Genomic DNA, 22,458 nt, shown 5'->3' with positions numbered 1-22,458 from the left:
AGACGTCCTTCCTGGCCAGCTGAAATGGGGACTCCAGGAAGGACGTCTCAGTTACATCAAAGCTCCGCCCCTGGAATCCCCTCGTGGGATTCCCCACCTCCTTTTGCGCCTCCCGACCGGCTGACAGCTCCCCGGCTGTTCTGGGAAGCGCCGCCGCCCAGCTGTCACCTTCAGAAACAGTCGGGGTGCTTCTCAGCGGTCTCCTGAACACCGAACCCGGATGTTCGGCAAAAGTTCGGGTTCGGTTTTAGGAGAGCGCTGGGAAGCGCCCCAACTGTTCCGGAAGGTGACAGCTGGGCGGCGGCGGTTCCTGGCGCTTTCCCAAGCGCCGAACTTGAAAGTTCGGCAAAAGTTCGGGCTCAGGTTCGGGTGCCGAACCCGAACCCGAACTTCGTTGGGTTTGCCCAACACTACCCAGAAGGGGAAAAAAGGAAAAAAAATCAAAAATTTTCTACCGGTTCTGCGTACCTGACCCATCACTGGCAAGATGTGTCTATAACCATGCAGGTGTTCATCGATTTACAACAACGACGGAATCCAAAATTTCTAACCAAGATAGTTGTTAAGCAATAGCGAGAGCCTTTACATTTATATACCACTTCCCAGTGCTTTCCAGCCCTCTCTAAGTGGTTTACAGAGTCTACATTTTGCCCCCAAAAATCTGGGTTCTCATTTTACTGACCTCGGAAAGATGGAAGATGGGTATCCAACTACTAGTGATTCTATATTTTAGAATAGCTCCTCTTTATCTCTTTATCTCTTTAGATGTTAATGCACAAACTGATATTGAGGCACTTTCTAAGTGCAGGTCACTGAAATGGTTAGCCAAGAACAAAGCAGCCTTTCAACTAGAAAAATGCCTGACAATGGGTCTGACTCAATACCATAGAACAGCAAGATTTGAGCAGTTAGATTCTATGGTCAAATATGGACGATTCCACCAAGTACCATATTTTGAGAGAACATGCATTTGCAGTGCACCAGAAATAGAAGACATTGCACATGTGCTACTCAATTGTAAACTATACTCCTCAGTAAGACCTCAGTATTTACAGCCCCTACTTGACAAAATCATACACTGGGACTGTAATAAACAATTATCATATTTTCTTCAGGGTACAAATATATATGTAGTTTCTAGAACCACTAAGTTTATAGTCAAGGCTGTTCAGATGAGAATACGTTTTATAGAACATATTGGGGTGGCATGCAAAGGAGATGAACTCACTTAAGAATATTTTATATCAGTATCTTGGATTTGTTTAATATAATCCTTTGCATGAGTTATATTCTCATGTTTTACTACTCAATTTTAGCATATTATACTGCATTTTAACTTATTATTTATTCAAATTCCCTCTATTTTAGCCAATGTTATTGTATTTTAACCAGTCACAGTTTTATGATGACCGATGTGGTCCTGTTCCTCGCTTTGATATGGTCGATTGACTAATCAAATAAAGTTGATATTGATTGATATTGAATAGCTCCTCTTTATCTCTGTTTCCTCTTTGTTATTGTGATGCAAACACTATTGCAAAAACATATAGCTGGATTTAAGGCTGCTATTACCTTTTTTCATCGTCGTACTTTCCTACCTTTAAAACGAAGAGAAGGCAGGAAATGAAAGAATACAACCAGCCAAATTTTGTGTATATTATATCCCAAGCATTCTGTTATAATCTTGCAAAAGTATGGTCTAAATGCTTTTGGAGGTGGCCGTAAATGGACAGCTCTATGGGGACTTTTTAACTTTTTAAAAAACAAACCAACCCAAATGAATAAGAGGTTGGTATTTACCAGGAAGCCTTTATCACCTTATTATAATGCAAATTTTATGAGGGAAGGTAATAAGGATGCCAGGTAGATGCGGTTTATTTATGCTTACAGTGCTTTTTCTTTTAAATCCTTGCAAATTAGTTTTCCAAAAAGCAAATTGGCCAAGAAAACTCCCCCTGCATTAATGCTAGCCTTCTTGGGTCTGTTCAGAACCGCTAATTTGAATAGCACTAAATCCATACCGGTGCTTAAGTACTTGCACGAAACTACTTGCCTTTTAGAAGGAAGATCTTAATGGAATTGCAAGAAGGATTTTTTTGGATGATCCCCCAACCTCAGTTGGCTTGATTGTTTGCTGACTTTTAAAATTTTTGTTTGGCTTTAGTTTAGTTTTATTGGATTTATATGCCGCCCCTCTCCGAAAACTCAGGGCAGCTAACAACAATCATGAAAATATACAATAAAATCCAATACTAAAAGCAAATTAAAACCCCTTAATATATAAAAACCAAACATACATACAAACATACCATGTATACAGTTGTAACGGCCTAGGGGGGAAAAAGTCTTAATTCCCCCATGCCTGGCGGCAGAGGTGGGTTTTAAGTAGCTTACGAAAGGCAAGGAGGGTGGGGGCAATTCTAATTTCTGGGGGGAGTTGGTTCCAGAGGGCCGGGGCCACCACACAGAAGGCTCTTCTCCTGGGTCCCGCCAAGCGGCATTGTTTAGTTGACGGGACCTGGAGAAGGCCCACTCTGTGGGACCTAACTGGCCGCTGGGATTCATGCAGCAGAAGGCGGTCCCTGAGGTAATCTGGTCCGGTGCCATGAAGGGCTTTATAGGTCATAACCAACACTTTGAATTGTGACCGGAAACTGATCGGCAATCAATGAAGACTGCGGAGTGTTGGTGTGACATGGGCATATTTGGGAAAGCCCATGATTGCTCTCACAGCTGCATTCTGCACGATCTTAAGTTTCCGAACACTTTTCAAAGGTAGCCCCATGTAGAGAGTGTTACAGTAGTCGAGCCTTGAGGTGATGAGGGCATGAGTGACTGTGAGCAGTGACTCCCGGTCCAGATAGGGCCGCAACTGGTGCACCAGGCGAACTTTGGCAAACGCCCCCTTCGCAACAGCTGAAAGATGTTTCTCTAATGTGAGCTGTGGATCGAGGAGGACGCCCAAGTTGCGAACCCTCTCTGAGGGGGTCAATGATTCTCCCCCCAGGGTGATGGACGGACAGATGGAATTGTCCTTGGGAGGCAAGACCCACAGCCACTCCGTCTTGTCAGCCACTCCGCTTTGTTTTATTCATGCAAACATGAAAGCATTCATGTATTTACTTAGTTACCATTCCCAGTAAACGAAGCAGTGGAAGTGATGTGCCGGTGCCTGGAGGCTGTTGGGGCCTGGATGGGTGTTAACAAACTCAAACTCAACCCAGACAAGACGGAGTGGCTGTGGGTCTTGCCTCCCAAAGACAATTCCATCTGTCCGTCCATTACCCTGGGGGGGGGAACTATTGACCCCATCAGAGAGGGTTCGCAACTTGGGCGTCCTCCTCGATCCACAGCTAACATTGGAACATCATCTTTCGGCTGTGGCGAGGAGGGCGTTTGCCCAGGTCCGCCTGGTGCACCAGTTGTGGCCCTGCTCACAGTCGCTCATGCCCTCATCACCTTGAGGTTCGATTACTGCAACGCTCTCTACATGGAGCTACTTCTGAAAAGTGTTCGGAAACTTCAGATCATGCAGAACGCGGCCGCGAGAGCCATCGTGGGGCTTCCTAGATTCGCCCACGTTTCTGCAACACTCCGTGGCCTGCATTAGCTGCTGATCAGTTTCCGGTCACAATTCAAAGTGTTGGTTATGACCTTTAAAGCCCTGCATGGCATTGGACCAGAGTACCTCCGGAACTGCCTGCTACTGCACGAATCCCAGCAACCGATAAGGTCCCACAGAGTTGGCCCTCTCCGGGGTCCTGTCGACCAAACAATGTCATTTGGCGGGCCCCAGGGGAAGAGCTTTCTCTATGGCAGCCCCGGCCCTCTGGAATCAACTCCCCCCAGAGATTGGAACTGCCCCCACCCTCCTTGTCTTTCGTAAACTACTCAAGACCCATCTATACCGCCAGGCATGGGGCATTTGAGACACCTTTCCCCCAGGCTTTTTTTATATTTATGTTTGGGTATGTATATGTTGTTTGCTTTTTTAAATATGGTAGGGTTTTATGTGCTTTTTAATATTAGATTTGTTTTTTGCTGGAATATTGTTTTTATTATTGTTGTGAGCCGCCCCGAGTCTTCGAAGAGGGGCGGCATACAAATCTAATAAATTGAAATCGAATTGAATTATGTACTTACGTACTTATTTACATACTGGGGGTTTCTGTGCAGGGGTGAAATTGAAAGGGTGAAAACATATGCCATAAAATAAAGTATCTCTCACTTAACAACTTTCTCGCTTAGCAACATAAATTCTGCTTCCCATTCAGTGATGGACTGCCAAAATGTTCGCTGCCACACTGTGGGAGTGGCTTATTCTGTGGGTGTGGCTTGATGGTCCTATGACTGGGTAGGAGTGGCTTGCTGGCCATGTGACCAGGTGGGAGTGGCTTGACAATCATGTGACCAGGGGGTGGCTTAAAGGTCATGTGACTTGGTGGGAGTGGCTTATCGGCCAAGATAAGTTTTCAAATAGGTGCTTGGACTCTTTCAGTTGATTAAGTCACATTATTTGAATAGGCACAGAAAGGACAAATGATAGACAGCTTTATTTGTTGAGGAGCACAGGAACATTTTAAAGGTTTTGTCGTGAACCCACAAGGTTCAGTACGATAACAGATTAGACAAGTAGCTCAATTTTCTTGAATTCTAGATAATGGTTAAAATGATTAAAGCATTTATGGGTAAAAACATGCTATTTAATTATTTCCAATTTTGAAAGTAATTAAGGTACTAGAGAAGGAACGACAATTAAAAAAACCTATTAAGTATTCAATAAATAGTGCATAAACTTACTACTCCCTCTGTGTCTTTCCCCCTCCTCCGTGGGGGCAACAGCCCATTTTATTGTTCCCATTGTGGTTGTATGTTGAGGGCTGCCTGACATATTTAATTCTATAGCTAGAATTCTTTCAGGTTTACAAACCTTCCATAGTTTTAATTCGCTCACAGAAACTTCAACGAAGTTCAGGCACGTTGTTCAGCCCTTCAAACATTGTCAAGGCACTTGAACAGTGCTGTTTAGCCTTTCAAAAATCATTGAAATGTTTCTCGTACTGCGTTGTAGTTAAAAGAAAAATTTAATTAGGTTTTCCATTGTCCCAAGACTCAGACAAGCGGTAAGAGTTTGAAATAAACTCCCACTGGAATGGATGATTCCATCAGCTTTCTCTCAATCTCTCTCTCTCTCGCCTCCACATATAAACAAACCTTACATTCCCCTCCATTTGTTCACTATTTCAATTTGGAACAGCAAGTAGGATGCTTGGCTGCATGGCTAGAGGTATCACAAGCAGGAAGAGGGAGATTGTGATCCCGCTCTGTATAGAGCGCTGGTGAGACCCCATTTGGAATCACACTGTGTTCAGTTCTGGAGACCTCACCTACAAAAAGATATTGACAAAATTGAATGGTTCCAAAGACGGGCTACAAGAATGGTGGAAGGTCTGAAGCATAAAACGTATCAGGAAAGACTTCATGAACTCAATCTGTAGAGTCTGGAGGACAGAAGGAAAAGGGGGGACATGATCGAAACATTTAAATATGTCAAAGGGTTAAATAAGTTTCAGGAGGGAAGTGTTTTTAATAGGAAAGGGAACACAAGAACAAGGGGACACAATCTGAAGTTAGTTGGGGGAAAGATCAAAAGCAACATGAGAAAATATTATTTGACTGAAAGAGTAGTAGATGCTTGGAACAAACTTCCAGCAGACGTGGTTGGTAAATCCACAGGAACTGAATGTAAACATGCCTGGGATAAACATAGATCCATCCTAAGATAAAATACAAAAAATAGTACAAGGGCAGATTAGATGGATCATGAGGTCTTTTTCCTCCGTCAGTCTTCTATGTTTCTATGAACATGGGATAGGAACGTCGGATAACAGGTATCATTGATTCCCATTTGCTAAATTAATATCTAGCAACATCAAAATTAAAAGTTCTCATCTAGTGTATCTGCAAAGAGAAAGCCTTGTAGGGGCAGTCCTCAATTTATGGCCAAAATTTAACGCAAAATTTATCAGAAAACAAAATACAGTGATCCCCCGATCATTGCGAGGGTTCCATTCCAGGACCCCCCGCAATGATCAGTTTTTCACAAAGTAGCGCTGCGGAAGTAAAAACACCATCTGCGCATGCGCAGATGGTGTTTTTACTTCCGCAGCGCTAGCGAGGAGCCGAAGATTGGGGTTCCTGGGAAGGGGACTCAGCTGGGAAGCGGCGCTGGGGTTTCCCCACCGCCCATGCAAACTCCTCGCTGCCGCTCGCCCGCCCTTCGCCCGCCCACGCCGCTGCTTCCCAGCTGAGTCCGGAAGCGAACTTCCGCGTTTGTCTGCGGGACTCAGTTGGGAAGCCGCGCGGCTGTTTTAAAATGTCGCCGCTGGCATGGGGGGCTTCCTAGCAGCCCCCCAAACCCGGGTTGGGGGTCCGGGGGGTGCTGGCAAGCCCCCCATGCCGGCAGCGACGTTTTAAAACAGCCGCACGGCTTCCCAACTGAGTCCCGAAGACAAACGCGGAAGTTCGCCTTTGATGTTTGTCTTCGGGACTCAGTTGGGAAGCCGCGCGGCTGTTTTAAAACGTCGCCGCCGGCATGGGGGGCTTGCCAGCACCCCCCGGACCCCCAACCCGGGTTTGGGGGGCTGCTAGAAAGCCCCCCATGTCGGCGGTGACGTTTTAAAACAGCCGCGCGGCTTCCCAACTGAGTCCCGAAGACAAACGTCAAAGGCGAACTTCCGCGTTTGTCTTCGGGACTCAGTTGGGAAGCCGCGCGGCTGTTTTAAAACGTCGCCGCCGGCATGTCCCGAAGCCAAACGAACCCGGGTGGCCGGGCGAGCAGCGAGTGAAGGGCGGGTGGCCGGGCGAAGGGCGGGCGAGCGGCGAAGGGCGGGCGAGCAGCGAGCGAACGGCGGGTGGCCAGGCGAAGGGTGGGCGAGCGGCGAAGGGCAGGCGAGCAGCGAGCGAACGGTGGGTGGCCGGGCGAAGGGCGGGCGAGCGGCGAACGGCGGGCGAGCGGATGCTGGGGGGGGCTTCTCGCCCTCCCGCCAGCAAGAGGAGACCCAGGGAAGCCGCCCAGCAGCTGATCTGCCCGGCGCCATCTACACATGCGTGCCCATAGAAAAAAAGGGCGCGCATGCGCAGATGGTGTTTGTACTTCCGGGTTGAAAAATCGCCATATAACCGTTTCACCATGATCGGGGTCGCAATACCCGGGGGATCACTGTACAGTAATACCTCGTCTTACGAACCTAATTGGTTCCCGGGGGAGGTTCGTAAGACGAAAAGTTCGTAAGACAAAACATTGTTTCCCATAGGAAACAATGTAAAATCAATTAATCCGTGCAACGAACCCCCCCCCGCAAAAACCCGCCGCCGCCCAGCTGTCACCTTTTGAAACAGCCGGGGGGCTTCCCAGCGTCCTCCTGAACCCGAACGCCAAACCCGAACTTCCGGGTTCGGCATTCAGGAAGCTGCCGGGAAGCCCCCTGGCTGTTTTAAAAGGTGACAGCCGGGCGGCGGGGCTTCCCAGCAGCCTTCCGAATCCCGAACCCGGAAGTTTGGCAAAAGTTCGGGTTCGGGAGGACGCTGGGAAGCCCCGCCAACCGGCTGTCACCTTTTAAAACAGCCTGGGGTCTTCCCGAAGGCCTCCCGAACGCCGAACCCAGAAGTTCAGGTTTGGCGTTCGGGTTCAGGAGGACGCTGAGAAGCCCCCCGGCTGTTTTAAAAAGCGACAGCCTGGCGGCGGGGCTTCTCAGTGGCGGCGGCGGTGGCGGGTTCATAAGAAGAGGCAAAAAATTTCTGAACCCCGGGTTCGTATCTCGGGTTGTTCGTAAGACGAGGGGTTCGTATCATGAGGTACCACTGTACAAGGTTGGAGGACACGACCTTGTAGATGACCCTCATTCTGTCAATGACCTTGGAGTACCCTGCAGATCTTCAGTCAGCTTTAATGGCCTGCAGTACTGCACTCTGCCCACTGTGCCACCTCGGCTCAGTTATCTGTGTGTGCTGATGGTTTTGATTTATGCAACAAACTCCGAATATGTCTCTTTGCTGGAACCAAACCAGCGAGACGATTTCAGCTTCCATTGAGTTTCTGATGACATTGGGCTGTGTCTCCGAAAGAAGGAGATTCATAGCCACGCTGGGTTTGTAGCCCGACATCTGGCAAGCTACTCAAAATATCTGGAGCAGAGCATCTTGAGCGTCGAACGGCAGATGGGGCCGTCACACTGAGATGTTGACGGAATCAGCATCTGGAAGACAGACCGTAGCACAGGGCAAGAGAGAACATCTGGTCTATATTCAGAAGACAAATGAGATCCTGGTAGGACAGGGGGAAACGGTGAGGGGACCCAGCCCGTCGAGGCCAACATAACGTCAGGAAAATGTATTTGGTTGTATCCCCAAAAGCTTTGGCAGTGACGTGAACAGTTAGCAGCAAAGGTAGAGAATATAGAAAAAGGAAATATCCAGGATTAGGGGAAGTGATATTTATTTAATTTAAAAAAACCCCACCCAATGCAATTTTTGGCTGTACAATCAGAGGGATGGAATCAAGATCACGTGAAATGTTAGGAGCATTTTATAAAGCCTTGGTAATACCAAAGAAAAAATACTGCATTCAATTTTGGTTACCATGATAGAAAAAATAGAGGTTGAGACTCTGGAACCAAGAGAAAATATTATTTTACTGAAAGAGTAGCAGCTACTTGGAACAAACTTCCAGCAGACATGGTTGGTAAATCCACAGGAACTGAATGTAAACATGCCTGGGATAAACATAGATCCATCCTAAGATAAAATACAGGAAATTTATTTATTTATTTGTTAGATTTGTATGCCGCCCGTCTCCGCAGACTCCGCAGAAATGGTATAAGAAACGGTTGGCCTTCTCCGGGTCACGTCGACTAAACAATGTCGTTTGGCGGGACCCAGGGGAAGAGCCTTCTCTGTGGCGGCCCCGACCATAGGGAACCAACTCCCCCCAGATATCAGAGTTGCCTTTTGTAAGCTCTTAAAAACCCACCTCTGTCGTCAGGCATGGGGTAATTGAAATATTCCCTTCCCCTAGGCTTATAAAATTTATGTATGGTATGACTGTATGTATGACTGATCTCTTAAATTGGGGTTTTTAGATTTTTTAATATTAGATTTGTTTACGTTGTCTGCGGAGAGGGGCGGCATACAAATCTAATAAATAAATGAATGAATGAATGAATGAATGAATGAATGAATGAATGAATAAAGAAAGAAAGAAAGAAAGAAAGAAAGAAAGAAAGAAAGAAAGACAGACTAGTTGGACCAGGATGTTTTATTCTGCCATCAATCTTCTATGTTTCTATAGAAAGAGTGCAGAGAAGAGCAACAAAGAGGATTTGTGGACTGGAGGCTAAAACATACGAAGAACAGTTGCAGGAACTGGGCATGGTTAGTTTAATGAAAACAAGGACCGGGGGAGACATGATAGCAGTCTTCCAATATCTCAGGGGTTGCCACAAAGAAGAGGGAGTCAACCTATTCTCCAAAGCAGTATTTTCCAACCTTGGCAACTTGGAGATATCTGGACTTCAACTCCCAGAATTCCCCAGGTAATTTGTATTGTTAAACAAATTAAATCCCCAGACAATGCAATGTTTATAAAGCACTAAGAAAATGTATTTAATAGAAAATAAACAATTCTTCAATTTAAAAATAAAACATGAAAAGATACCGCGCGATGAAGAAATAGTTAAGAAGATACTAAATCATGCAGAAATGGATAGATTGACATTTAAAATTAAGCAGAAAGGGGATGTAGAATATTATCAAATATTTCATTTCATTTATTCATTTGTCCAATACACAAGTACATAGGAAGAAAAATAGACATGTAGTAATATATATAAGGGTAAAGTGAACGTAGAGGAGAGGATATATGAAAGAAAGAATATATATATGATAAGTGAGAGAAAGGAAAGACAATTGGACAGGGGACGAAAGGCACACCAGTGCACTTATGTACGCCCCTTACTGGCCTCTTAGGAACCTGGAGAGGTCAATCGTGGAGAGTTTAAGGGTGAAATGTTAGGGGTTAGAGGTTGACACAATTGAGTCCGGATGGAATTCAATTTACCAATGGTGGGGGGGAAAGGGGTGAAGATTAAGAAGGTGATTTGCATTGTTAACCAAATTAAATACCTAACACAATGTTTGTAAAGCACTAAGAAAGTATATTTAATAGAAAATAAATATATTAAAAAACAGAAAATTTTGAACCATAACTTTATGATATTTGCTATCCACACTTACCTGTTTCGGAAAGCAGCTTTGTGGCTTCTAGCACTTTCTCGGTGTAAACCCCGGCTTCATAGTTTTCCATCTCGGCGTTGATGATGTGGATAACCCTGGCGGCACGTCCTCGTATCGCCCCCGCGGTTCTGTCCAGGGTGTCGACGTCACCCTCTTGCAACGCAATCACACATTTGTTGACGTCCTCCAGAATATGATTTTCTGTAAACAGAATAGGGTCTTAGCTATTCATAAATGGGCTTCCTTCAAAATACAGACTACCTGTATTCCTGGGTTAGGCGGACAGAGGGAGTGGGCCAAAATTATCTCATGGGCCAGACAAGGATTCGAACCCTGGATCTGCCCAAGCACAATTCTGATTGCTATTCTGTGCTTGTTTTGACCTAGGATTCCACAAACCACCAAGCAGACTCCTTCTCCTGACAAGAACCCCCCCTTTTATTAAGTTACTGTGAATTATTCTCATTCACATCCAGCAAAGTCTTTCAAGGGTAAATTTACAGTCACGGACCTTAGAACCTAAGAAGAACCCTGCTGAGTCAGGCCAAAGCCCATCGATTCCAGCATTCTGTGTCATACAGTTGCCCACCAATTGTCCATTGGGATCTTGAACAGAAAGAGAAGGCAAACCCCTCCCTTTCTCTTGATCCCCAACAAATGGGATCCAAGGGAATCTTGCCTGCCTCAACCAACATAGAGACGGCACATAGACATCCATTTCAATAACCACCGATACACTTGGCATCCATGAATCTGTCTGATCCGGCCTTGAAGCTATCAAGGCTGACAGCTGTCATGACCTCTTCTGGAAGTGAATTCCATAAACCAAGGACCCCCAGGGTGAAGAAATTTCTCTTTATTTGTCCCCACTTTCTTACCTATGAGCTTTAGGGAGGGCCCCCTCGTCCTAGTATTGTGTGATAGAGAAAATATTTTTTCTCTATCCACCTTTTCTATCCCACGCAGGATTTTATACACTTTAAACGCCGTCTTTCAAGGCTGAAGAGACCAAGGCGTTGCAACCTGGTATCATAAGGGAGGGGCTCCATTTCCTTGATCATTCTTGTTGCCCTTTTTTGCACCTTTTCCAGTTCCATTATATCCTTCTTGAGGTGCGGTGACCAGAACTGTACACAGTACTCCATCGATTTGTACAGAGGCAAAACAACACTTAATGACTTTATTTCGATTCGAACCTTATCTGGCTTGGAGAGCTGCCAGGCCGATATCTTCAAAACTTGGCCAAGATTTTCAGACAGCCATGAACCAATGAAGTGAACTAATTATCTCCTGAAAACTCCCCTCCACTTTCACTCCTCTTGTATTTCCTATGGGAGGGGCCATTCATCGTCCACCTGTGGCCTTACTCCCAAGTTGACCCTTGTTCCTCAGCTGTTCCCTGTGCATACTTGGAACAGGCTCCAGCTGATCATCTGCCTCACTGATGTTGGACTCCAAAGGCAGCTGTTAACTGCCCGACAGCTCTGGACCCGTCTCTACCTCGAATGCAGAGCACTCGACAGGGCCTTCCCCAGATTCCTCCCCAACCTCCTCACTGTCCGAATCTGCTGCCAACTCTGCTGACCTCAACAGCGCTGCGCCTTTATTGAATGACCAATAGTTTTCCATGAAATACCTGAGACGGAGAGGAAATCATCCACGGAAGTGATGTCATCGACTGCCTCGGTCAGGACTCGCACCTGCTTCTCCCACTGGTCTTTGAAGACGTCCATGTTGTCTTGGGCCACTTTGCTCTGAGGCCTGGCAGCCAAGGTGAGAGCTGCGTTGATCACCTGCGAGGTGGAAAAGGTTCTTGTGAATAGCCAAACCAGGACATCCCTTCCTTAAGGCCAGAGTGGGTCCCCAAATCTGGATGCTTTAAGACATGTGGACTTCACAATACCTCGTCTTATGAACCCCTCATCATACAAACTTTTCGAGATATGAACCCACGGTTTCAGATTTTTTGCCTCTTCTTCCAAACTATTTTCACCTTATGAACCAGCCGCCGCTGCTGGGATGCCCCGCCTCCGGATTTCCGTTGCCAGGCGAAGGCTCCCCTCATTGGGAAACCCCACCTCTGGACCTTCCGTTGCCAGTGAAGTGCTCGTTTTTGCGCTGCTGGGATTCCCGAGGTTCCCCTCTATGGGAAACCCCTCCTCTGGACTTTTTGCGATGGTGCAGGGGAATCCCAGCAGGGGAATCCCAGCAGCGCAAAAATGGGTGCTTCGCTGGCAATGGAAGTCTGGAGGTGGGGTTTCGAGGACTTCAGTGTTTTTGCAATGCTGCAATTTTGCTGAGGCTCCCCTCGCTGGGAAACCCCACCAATCAATCGATCGATCGATCGATCGATCGATAGATAAATGGGTAAATGGGTAAATAGGTAAATAGATAAATAGATAAATAGGTAAATAGGTAAATAGATAAATAGATAAATAGATGATAAATAGGTAAATAGATAAATAGATAAACAAACAAACAAATAATATAAATAAGACTCACCTGTGGGCATAAGCTATCAATTTGGGTTGCTGCCATCCGGACTAATTTTACTCCTTCTTCATTATTGGAAATGGAACAAGCCAAATTGGCCACCTGCAACGAAAGACAGCGGAATAAATTTCGGAATCAGGAAACCCCAATATTTTTTTTCCCTCCAAACGAGCGCAAAATGGATAGGGAAATTAAAAGAGGGAGGAAAGAAAGTTAGATCACACCTTTCCAAAGCGAAGACCAAATCGAGAAAGCCGCAATCTGTTAAACTGCAAAATGTTTTTGTTTCGTTTTTTTGCAAACGCACCATTTATAAATCTGAGTTTACAGCTTAAGACAACGCAGGTACGACCGCAGTTGAGCCCAACAATTATGTTGCTAAGCAAGAGAGTTCAGTGCGTTTTGCTCTATTTTATGAACTTTCTTGCACTGTTGTTGTTTTTTTTAAGATTTTTATTTTTATAATAGACAGACATAACATAACAATAGTAGAACAAGAGACAAGTACATACAGCAACAATATACAACACAGAAGTGGGGCATTGATTAGGTTAGGCCTAATCCTGATAGAATACCGGACTCCATAGTGTCATCCCCAAACCCCCAACACTTTACCCTTAGATTATCTATGGTTGACCTCTCCAGATTCCTAAGAGGTCAGTAAGGGGCGAGTTCAAGTGCCCTAGAGTGCCTTCCGTCCCCTGTCCTATTGCTCCCCTATATCTCCTATACCTTTCTTCTATTCCTATATCTCTTCTTCTATTCTTTCATTGATATGTTCTATTACTTTTCTATTATTTCTTAGATATATTTTACTATGAGTATCTCCTCTATAACCTTCATCATGTATTTTACTATGTGCGTATATGTTGTGGTTAGCTCTGGCCCAGCTCCTGCCCCAAGGACTGTGGATGTGGGGGAGACATCCACATGCTGCAGGCCTGTTTTGCCCCCGGTGGAATCTGCTGATGAAGGCTCCTCTGACCAAGAAGACATGAGTGACAGGGAGGAGGAGAGTGTGGCAGACAGCTCAGAAGGAGATCAATTATCTAGCTCCTCCTTGGATTCAGAACAAGAGTTAATGATACAGCCACGCATGAGGAGAGCGATGCATAGGCAACAACAACTGAGAGATTATTATCAGAGAAAATGAGGCCACCTGTGGTTGGGTGGGGCTGTGGTCATTAGTGAGGCTGCTATAAATATCAGCCTGTGGGTTTGGCCATTGTGGAGGATTATCTGATCGTTGTGTTTCATGACTGCTTTACTGACTTTGACCTTTTGTGTGCTGATTTTCCCCCGCTTTGAAAATAAATAAGTAAGTAAGAAATAAATAAATAATGGATGGAAATTGACCAAGGAGAGTTTCAGTCTAAGGAGGAATTTCCTGACAATGAAAACAATCAACCCATGGAGCAAATGTTGCCTTCAGAAGTTGTGTGGGAGCTTCATCACTGGAGACTTTCAAGGGGAGACTGGATAGCCCTCTGCCAGAAATGGTGCTTGGGTGGGGGGGGGGGGGGGGGGTTGGACTAGATGACCTGCGAGGTCCTTCCCAACTCTGGTGATCTCTTAAAGCATGTTTCTGTTAAAGGTCACTGCTAGCATCTCTGCCCATTTTGCCAAGGGTTCGATACGCTGTGAAGCACAGAGCTTCCAACTTGGAGCCCTAAGCCTAAAGCCAAAGGACCATCTGTTGTGCCAGCTGGTTTCTTCCTGGAAAAGCCAGCCAGATGCCTGCTAGGAAGCCCAGAAGAAGAACACCAGCTCAATTGCACTCCGCCCGCCCCTGTTTCCTGCCGGCTCAAATCAAAAGGGCTGATGGCTTCCGTTATTGGAAATGACAGCTGTATTCTCCATGGATGTGTATCATGCTCTTTTAAAACTGCACGGGGTCAGTGGATATGACCACAGCTATGGGATTTATAGCATCCGTTCCGTTGCCCTCGGAGAAAGCCCATCTTCATTAGGGATGGTTTCCCATGGCAACGCTTGGATAAATGCTCCAAGAAGGAATGGACAAACGGGTGGGGAAAATAGCAACGGCGCTTTGACTTATACAGTAATACCTCGTCTTATGAACTTAATTGGTGCCAGAAGGTAGTTCGTAAGGTGAAACGTTTGTAAGACGAAACAATGTTTCCCATAGGAAACAATGTAAAAGCGATTAATGCGTGCAAGGGGAAAGAAATCGCAAAATGGCGCTCCGCTGGGCACCGCCGCCCGGCTGTCATCTTTTAAAACAGCCGGGGGGCTTCTCAGCATTCTACCAAACCCGAACCCGAACTTTTTGGGTTCAGGAGGCTGCCGAGAAGCGCCACCGCCTAGCTGTCACCTTCTGAAACAGCCGGGGTCTTCTCGGCGTTCTCCCGAACGCCGAACCCAGAAGTTTGGCAAAAGTTCGGGTTCAGGTTCGGGTTCCGGAGGCCATCGAGAAGCGCCTGGCTGTTTCAGAAGGTTGCAGCTGGGTGGCGCCGCCCGGCGGAGCGCCGTTTTTGCAATCGGCAGTGGCGTTTTCGGCCGATCTGGAGGCTGAAACGGAGGTGGGGAATCCCAATAGGGAATTCCATGGGTGGAGCTTTGACGTCACGAAGACGTCCTTCCTGGAGGCCACGTTTTGGCTGACCCAACTTCTCCTAACTGTCTAATATTTCTCCTATGTTTGCGTCACTGTTCTTTCCCGGAAAATGGGATTCACAAGAGGCCATCGCACCCTTTTCAGGGTGGGACCCTTTCCATCCGGAGCTTGCTAAGAAACCCAAATGAACCAAGTTCCGACCCAAGCCATGACCCACAACAGCAAAGGTTGCACGGGAAAAGCGTTTCGTCAAAACCAAACCAGATCGGGGCTCCCATCACCGCAAAGGTTCCCGACTCCCAAACTCTTAATTTTGTGTTTGAAACAAGAACCTTGGACGGAAATAAATATTCTGCTTTGGTTTTATTTATTTTGCCCAGAGGCTATGCCACAGTACCGGCTGGAAATTATTCATGAAGAAGTTCAAATAAGCCTCTTTCTTTTTTGGGTCTTTGCTTGTGGCAGGAATCTGTTCCTGCTTCCGATATGCGAGGCGATATAATTACGGATCCATCTGTTCCAGGAGAACCCCTTCGGCCAACCCCATTTTGCTGCAACGTTATCAAGGACTTGGTTTGCATGCTTCAATGGGTCAGAATCCCAATGGGGAAAAAACGGCTCCTTTTTCCTCTGGATTGCAAAGGGGGCCCTTCAGGATATATTGTTATTTATTTATTTATTTATTTTTGTTTGGACTTCGGCACATGAGGTCTGATTTTTATCGGGAGGGGAAGAAGACAAATGAATTACCGTTTTGCTAACGGCCTGTAAGCAATCGGGTCAGGAATAGAGCCCCCACCCACCCGCCCAGCCGGTCTGTTTGTGTTTGTTAATCAGCGGCTGTTTTGCATACATCAAATCTATCCCTGCTTCCCCGTTTGAAATGGCCCAAAGCTACAACAAACAGTAATTATAATGCAGAGGCAGAAAGGGGGAAAAAAAATCAGATGCTTTAAGTCGGACGCAGAATGCAGGATTAAACCAGTCTGCAAATATGTACCGGTAGCATTACTGGCTGAGGAAATAATTAAAGACCTCTCACATTCTGGATATAATCTGTTCAAACTTCGATCCGCTACCGGGAATTGCATGCCAAATGAACTAGACACAAAGGTAGTTTCTCTCTCTTCCCCCCATCCCTTTCTCATCACTCGGCTGAACATCTAATTCCCACAAGCCTAAAGATATTTACCCATGTATTACACTCTATAGTTATTATCCTTCGCATCTTCTCATTGCACCGGAAACAAATTCCTTGTGTGTCCATTCAGACTTGGCCAATAAAGAATTCTAGTCTATTCTTGGTTCCAGAATGTATTGTACTATATTGTATTCTACTGCATTGGATTTGCATTGCATTGTGTTCTATTCTATTCCATTCCATTCTGTTCTATTCTATTGTACTGTGTTATATTCTATTCAACTATATTGTATTGCATTGCATTGCATTCTGTTCTATTCTATTCATTGCATAATCTATTCAACTGTACTGTATTGTATTGTATTGTATTGTATTGCGTTCTGTTCTGTTCTATTCTATTCCATTCCATTCCTTGCATATTCTATTCAACTGTATTGTATTGTATTGCATTGCGTTCTGTTCTGTTCTATTCTATTCCATTCCATTCCATTCCATTCCTTGCATATTCTATTCAACTGTATTGCATTGCATTGCATTCTGTTCTATTCTATTCTTCTGCATTGTATTGCATTGTATTTTATTATATTCTGTTCTACTACTTCACTTCACTGTATTATATTCTATTCAACCATATTGCATTGCATTGCTGTCTATTCTATTCTGTTACATTGCACTGCACTGCATTGTGTTCTGTTATATTGTGTTCTTTTCTATTCAACTGTATTGTATTGTATTATATTGCATTGTGTACTATTTTATTCTACTGTATTAGATTCTATTCAACTGTATTCTATTGTATTGCATTGTGTTCTATTCTATACTACTGTACTGCACTGTATTGTATTGTACCGTATTCTATTCTATTCTATTCCTGATTTTTAAAAATGGGAGGTCTTTTATTATGAAACCAGCCATCCTTCAAACATCTTTTCTTCCTTTGACGATCAGCAAGAGAAAAGAGGTTTTTCTGGGCTTTGAAATGTGCTATTTATTCTGCCTCTGCTCCAGCACATTGGAAACCACTGGAAAAACCACAAGTAGCATCTTGAAATGGCAATTTAAGCATCAGGTTGGCAGCAGAATGTTCACAGACATAGAATTTCTTATTGAACTCGTAGGAGGTAATCTTTCTTTCATCAGGGGGGGATAATACATCTTTCATTCAACTGACATTAAGATTTGGAGTGCCAGCTCTTGTCTTTTTCTAAGCTTTTCGAGCCTTCCCCCCCCCCCCCAAAAAAAAACAAAGTAAAGAAAAAAGATAGACCCAACTCCCAAGTGTGATGATGTTACCTAGTTGGGTAATGAAACATCTGCAAGGAAACCGCCAAGCTCTGAGAGCACCAAGGAGCCCATAATCCTCCTCCTCTCCTCTCCCCCTCCTCTTTCCCCCCTCCTCCTTGCAAACCTCACTCCCGTTTAGCACTGATTATTTATTTATTCAGTGGTACCTCTACTTACGAACTTAATTCATTCCGTGACCAGGTTCTTAAGTAGAAAAGTTTGTAAGAAGAAGCAATTTTTCCCATAGGAATCAATGTAAAAGCAAATAATGTGTGTGATTGGGGAAACCACAGGGAGGGTGGAGGCCCTGTTTCCTCCCAGGAGATTCCTAGAGAGGCCCCACGGAGGCTTCTCCCAGGCTTTTCCACCCGTTTCCTCCCAGAAGATTCCTAGAGAGGCCCCACAAAGGCTTCTCCCTGCCTTTTCCGGCCCTGTTTCCTCCCAGAAGATTCCTAGAGAGGCCCCACAGAGGCTTCTCCACACCTTTTCAGGGAATCTCCTGGGAGGAAACAGGGCCAGAAAAGGCAGGGAGAAGCCTCTGTGGGGTCTCTCTGGGAATCTCCTGGGAGGAAACAGGGCTGGAAAAGGTGGGGAGAAGCCTCTGTGGGGCCTCACTGGGAATCTCCTGGGAGGAAACAAGGCTGGAAAAAGCAGGCAGAAGCCTCCATGGGGCCTCTCTATGAATCTCCTGGGAGGAAACAGGGCCTCCACCCTCCCCTGTGGTTTCCCCAATCACAAGCATTATTTGCTTTTACATTGATTCCTATGGGAAAAATTGCTTCTTCTTACAAATGTTCTACTTAAGAACCTGGTCACGGAATGAATTAAGTTCGTAAGTAGAAGCACCACTGTACTTTAGTTGCCGCTGAAGCAGAACTGCATGCATTCCTCTTTAAGAACGACGGCGCCTAAAACACGATTTGAGTATTGCCCACAAGATCATATGCTGCAACGTCCTACCGGTCAATGACTACTTCAGCTTCAACCACAACAACACAAGAGCACGCAACAGATTCAAGCTTAATACGAACTGCTCTAAACTTGACTGTAAAAAATATGATTTCAACAATCGAGTTATCGAAGCATGGAACTCATTACCAGACTCAATTGTGTCAACCCCTAACCCCCAACATTTCTCCCTTAGACTATCCATGATTGACCTCTCCAGGTTCCTAAGAGGCCAGTAAGGGGCGTACATAAGTGCACTGGTGTGCCTTTCGTCCCCTGTCCAATTGTCTTTCCTTTCTTTCACCTATCTTATATATTCTCTTCCTTTCATATATCCTCTCCTCTAAGTTCACTTTTACCCTTATATATATTACCACATGTCTATTTTCTTCCTATGTATTTGTGTATTGGACAAATGAATAAAATGAAATGAAATGAAGAACGAAAGCGAACAAACCAGGTTATTCCTGCCTTTCGATTTAGACAACGAATAGAATGGCTGTTCTAATGTATTCAAAAGGTTTTCCAAACAGCCCGATGAGAAAATATCTTCTCCAAACACCCAGAACAATGCTCCGAATTAGAGACGGTTCACTTCCTTTCGGCAGGGCATCGTTTACTTACTTTATATCATCGTTCCATTCTTTTATGGATTTAAGCGGAGGAAAAATACCCCGATGACATAAATGTTTTATGTGAAATGTACCTTCTGGGGAAGCAACACCGATCTAAGTGTGGAAAAGTGAGAGGTCTGTTTTCATCAAACAGTACAAAGGCGCCATTATTAGAAATAACGCTAAAAGAATCTTCCTGGCTGCTAATATTAAGTCAGTTGCATTGCCTCAAACTGGCACCCTTTGAAGCGTCTAATGCAGGCAGTATCTACGACTCAGGTTCCGCAATTGGAAACCAAAAGTTTCGGCTGTTAAGAGAGTCATTTTGTTACCCTGTTGCCCCGAAAATAAGACGTACCCCGAAAGTAAGGCACGTCAAAGGTTTTGCAGAATTTGCTAATATAAGGCACCCCCTGAAAATAAGGCATAGTCAAGTCTACATACAGTACGGTGGAAAAACATATGGTACGATTCAAAGCTGTTCATAGCGGTACCGTAATAAGGTGGCGTCCCCTGCTGGCCCCTTCCATCGCTTTGTACCGACAAGTACAGCAGACACAGTCTTCTGCTGTCTCACCGCCATTACAGTCTCCACTACAGTGCGTAGACTGTAGTTCCCCTGGTGGCCGGAAGCTGCAATAGCGGGAGTATACTGTTGTACCATATAAGTGCCGTCGTTTGTTTGTGTGTGTGACATACTGAGAGGTCCAGTACCGTAATCACTGTACTGTACATTACACTTTCTTTGGGGGTGTCAGCTTTTCTGCCTGTGAATTTGTCTTATTTGAGAAATATAAGGCACCCTCCCGAAAATAAGACGTAGCACAACTTTTGGAGCAAAAATTAATAGAAGACAGTGTCTTATTTTCGGGGAAACACGGTAAGGGAGTTTTGCCCCATTTTATGACCTTTCTTGTCCCGGTTATTGAGTGAATCCCTGCAGCTGACTTGTGATTAACCAGGTTGTTATGTGAATTTGGCTTCTCCATGGAGTTTGCCTCTCAGAAAGTCACACGAAGCAATCATGTAGCCCTAGGTGGACACAGCGGCTGTTGTAAATAGGTTAGGAGGTCACCGTTTCTGGAGAATTTGTTGCTAACTTTTCTTGCAATCTTTCCAATGATCAATAATGCTCTCTCTCTCTCTCTCTCTGTCTGTCTCTCTCCTCCCCCTTTCCCTCTCTCTCCCTTTCTTTCTCTCCCTCCCTCTTTTTCTCCTTTCCTCCCTCCCCCTTTCTTTCTCTTTCCCTTCCTATCTCTTTCCCTCCCTTTCTTTCTCTCCCTCCCTCCTTCCCTCTTTTTCTCTCTCCCCCCTCTCTTTCTTTCCCTCCCTCCCTTCCTCTCTGTGTCTTTCTCTCTCTCCCGTCCTTCCTCTCTCTTTCCCTCCCTCCCTCCCTCTTTCTTTCTTTCTCCTTCCCTTCCTCTCTCTTTCCTCCCTCCCTCCCTCTCTTTCTCTCTCTCCCTTTCTCTTTCTCTATCTCCTTCCCTTCCTCTATCTCTGTCCCTCCCTCCTCTCTCTCCCTTCCTCCAGCTCCCTTCCCTTCCTCTCTCTTTCCCTCCCTCCCTTTTTCTCCCTCTCTCCTTTCCTCTCCCTTTTTTCCTTCCCTTTCCCTTTTCTCTTTCCCTCCTCTTTCTTTCTTTCTTTCTCTCTTTCTTTCTCTCTCTTTCTCCATCCCTTCCTCTCTCTTTTCTCCCTCCCTCCCTCTCTTTCTCTCTCTCCCTTTCTCTTTCTCTATCTCCTTCCCTTCCTCTATCTCTGTCCCTCCCTCCTTCTCTCTCTCTCTTCCTCCAGCTCCCTTCCCTTCCTTTCTCTTTCCCTCCCTCCCTCCTCCTTCTCTCCTTTCCTCTCCCTTTTCTCCTTCCCTTCCTCTCTCATTCCCTCCCTCCTTCTCTCTCTCCCCTTCCCTCTCTCCTTCTCCCTCCCTTCCTCTCTCATTCCCTCCCTCCCTCTTCTCCCTATCCAGACAAGCTTCTTGGAAGTTGCAAATTGTAAGGCCAAAGTGCAAAACAGTATTTACAAACAGAAGAGGGGCAAGGAACATCCGAGTTATGAGCAAAATAGAGTAATATCACATAGAGTTTAGCTTGCTGCAACATTAAATATAGATTATAGAGAATGCACATCAGTAAATTATAGCATCTCTAAAATCTGCCTTTTTCTAAACACTCTGTTTAATCATTATTACAGTGCTAAGAGAATGGAAGAAATTTTCCACCGGGTACTAAGTGGAGCGTATGTTTTACTACCTGATGAAGAGTTGCAGTGGGGATAATATCTCTGATGAGGTCTCGCATATTATCACGGTCCTCCTGAAAGCAACATTGCTGGTGTTTTTGTGTCTCCTCTCCCTTCCAAAAAGCATTATTAGCTCATAAATACATAAAGCCGTTTATATATAATTGTGCTCCTTTTCTTTCAATTTCGAAGCCCTCTGATTGAAATAGTTTTCTTATGACACTTAAACGAGCAAACAATACACAGATATCCATCCCCTCACTAGTTGTAGCCAGTGCAATTTTCACAATCCGGATCAATATACAGTAACTTAAAAAATATGGGTAAGCTGAATTACCAAAAAAAAAAAATAATAATAAGAAATATATATATATTCGACACAAAATGTAACCCTTCCCTGGTACAGAGCTGAAGGGATTGGATACTGTAGCCTAGAGGATAATTCTCTGCCTTACAAGGCAAAGGTTGCAGGTTCAAGTCCCAGTGGGTATGGCTAGCTGATGAGACCAAAATAAGGCCGAAATAGATCTATCCTAGTCTCCCTTAATTTTCAAATTCAGCTTAAACATATGACATATATATATATATATATATATATATATATATATATATATATATATATATATATATATATGTAGATTGTTCTGAGTTCGGGTTTTGCCCTGTGTAATGTTTTGCATGTCTATGCGACGTTTCGGTAAAATCACATTTACCATCATCAGGCTGGAGTTCCAATCTCTGTGTTTTTGCAAATGAATATTAGCAACTGACATTCCTTCTTAGAAACAGGAGAAGACCTCCTCCCTTGTCCAGCACATTAAAAGAACAGGGCACGAAATTGACTTTGAAAAAACTAAATTACTCCACAAAAC

At 44.9% G+C, this 22,458-nt stretch overlaps 1 protein-coding gene across 4 annotated transcripts in view; it reads right to left on the bottom strand.

The window, feature by feature from the left end:
• CTNNA2 (catenin alpha 2) overlaps positions 1–22,458 on the bottom strand; it is a 361,600-nt gene that overhangs the window by 110,050 nt on the left and 229,092 nt on the right. For all 4 annotated transcript variants that reach the window (XM_070756873.1, XM_070756876.1, XM_070756875.1 and 1 more), the window contains exons 4-6: positions 12,796–12,888; positions 11,930–12,086; positions 10,294–10,494 (exon numbers count right to left, since the gene is read on the bottom strand). In XM_070756873.1, the coding sequence (XP_070612974.1) occupies positions 10,294–10,494; positions 11,930–12,086; positions 12,796–12,888 (451 nt within the window). The remainder of the gene's footprint in view (positions 1–10,293; positions 10,495–11,929; positions 12,087–12,795; positions 12,889–22,458) is intronic.

Source organism: Erythrolamprus reginae, chromosome 7 (genome assembly GCF_031021105.1).
Source record: "Erythrolamprus reginae isolate rEryReg1 chromosome 7, rEryReg1.hap1, whole genome shotgun sequence".
NCBI lineage: Eukaryota > Metazoa > Chordata > Lepidosauria > Squamata > Dipsadidae > Erythrolamprus > Erythrolamprus reginae.
Note: the sequence above shows the minus strand (reverse complement) of the source record. Positions and strands in the feature narration are given on the sequence as shown.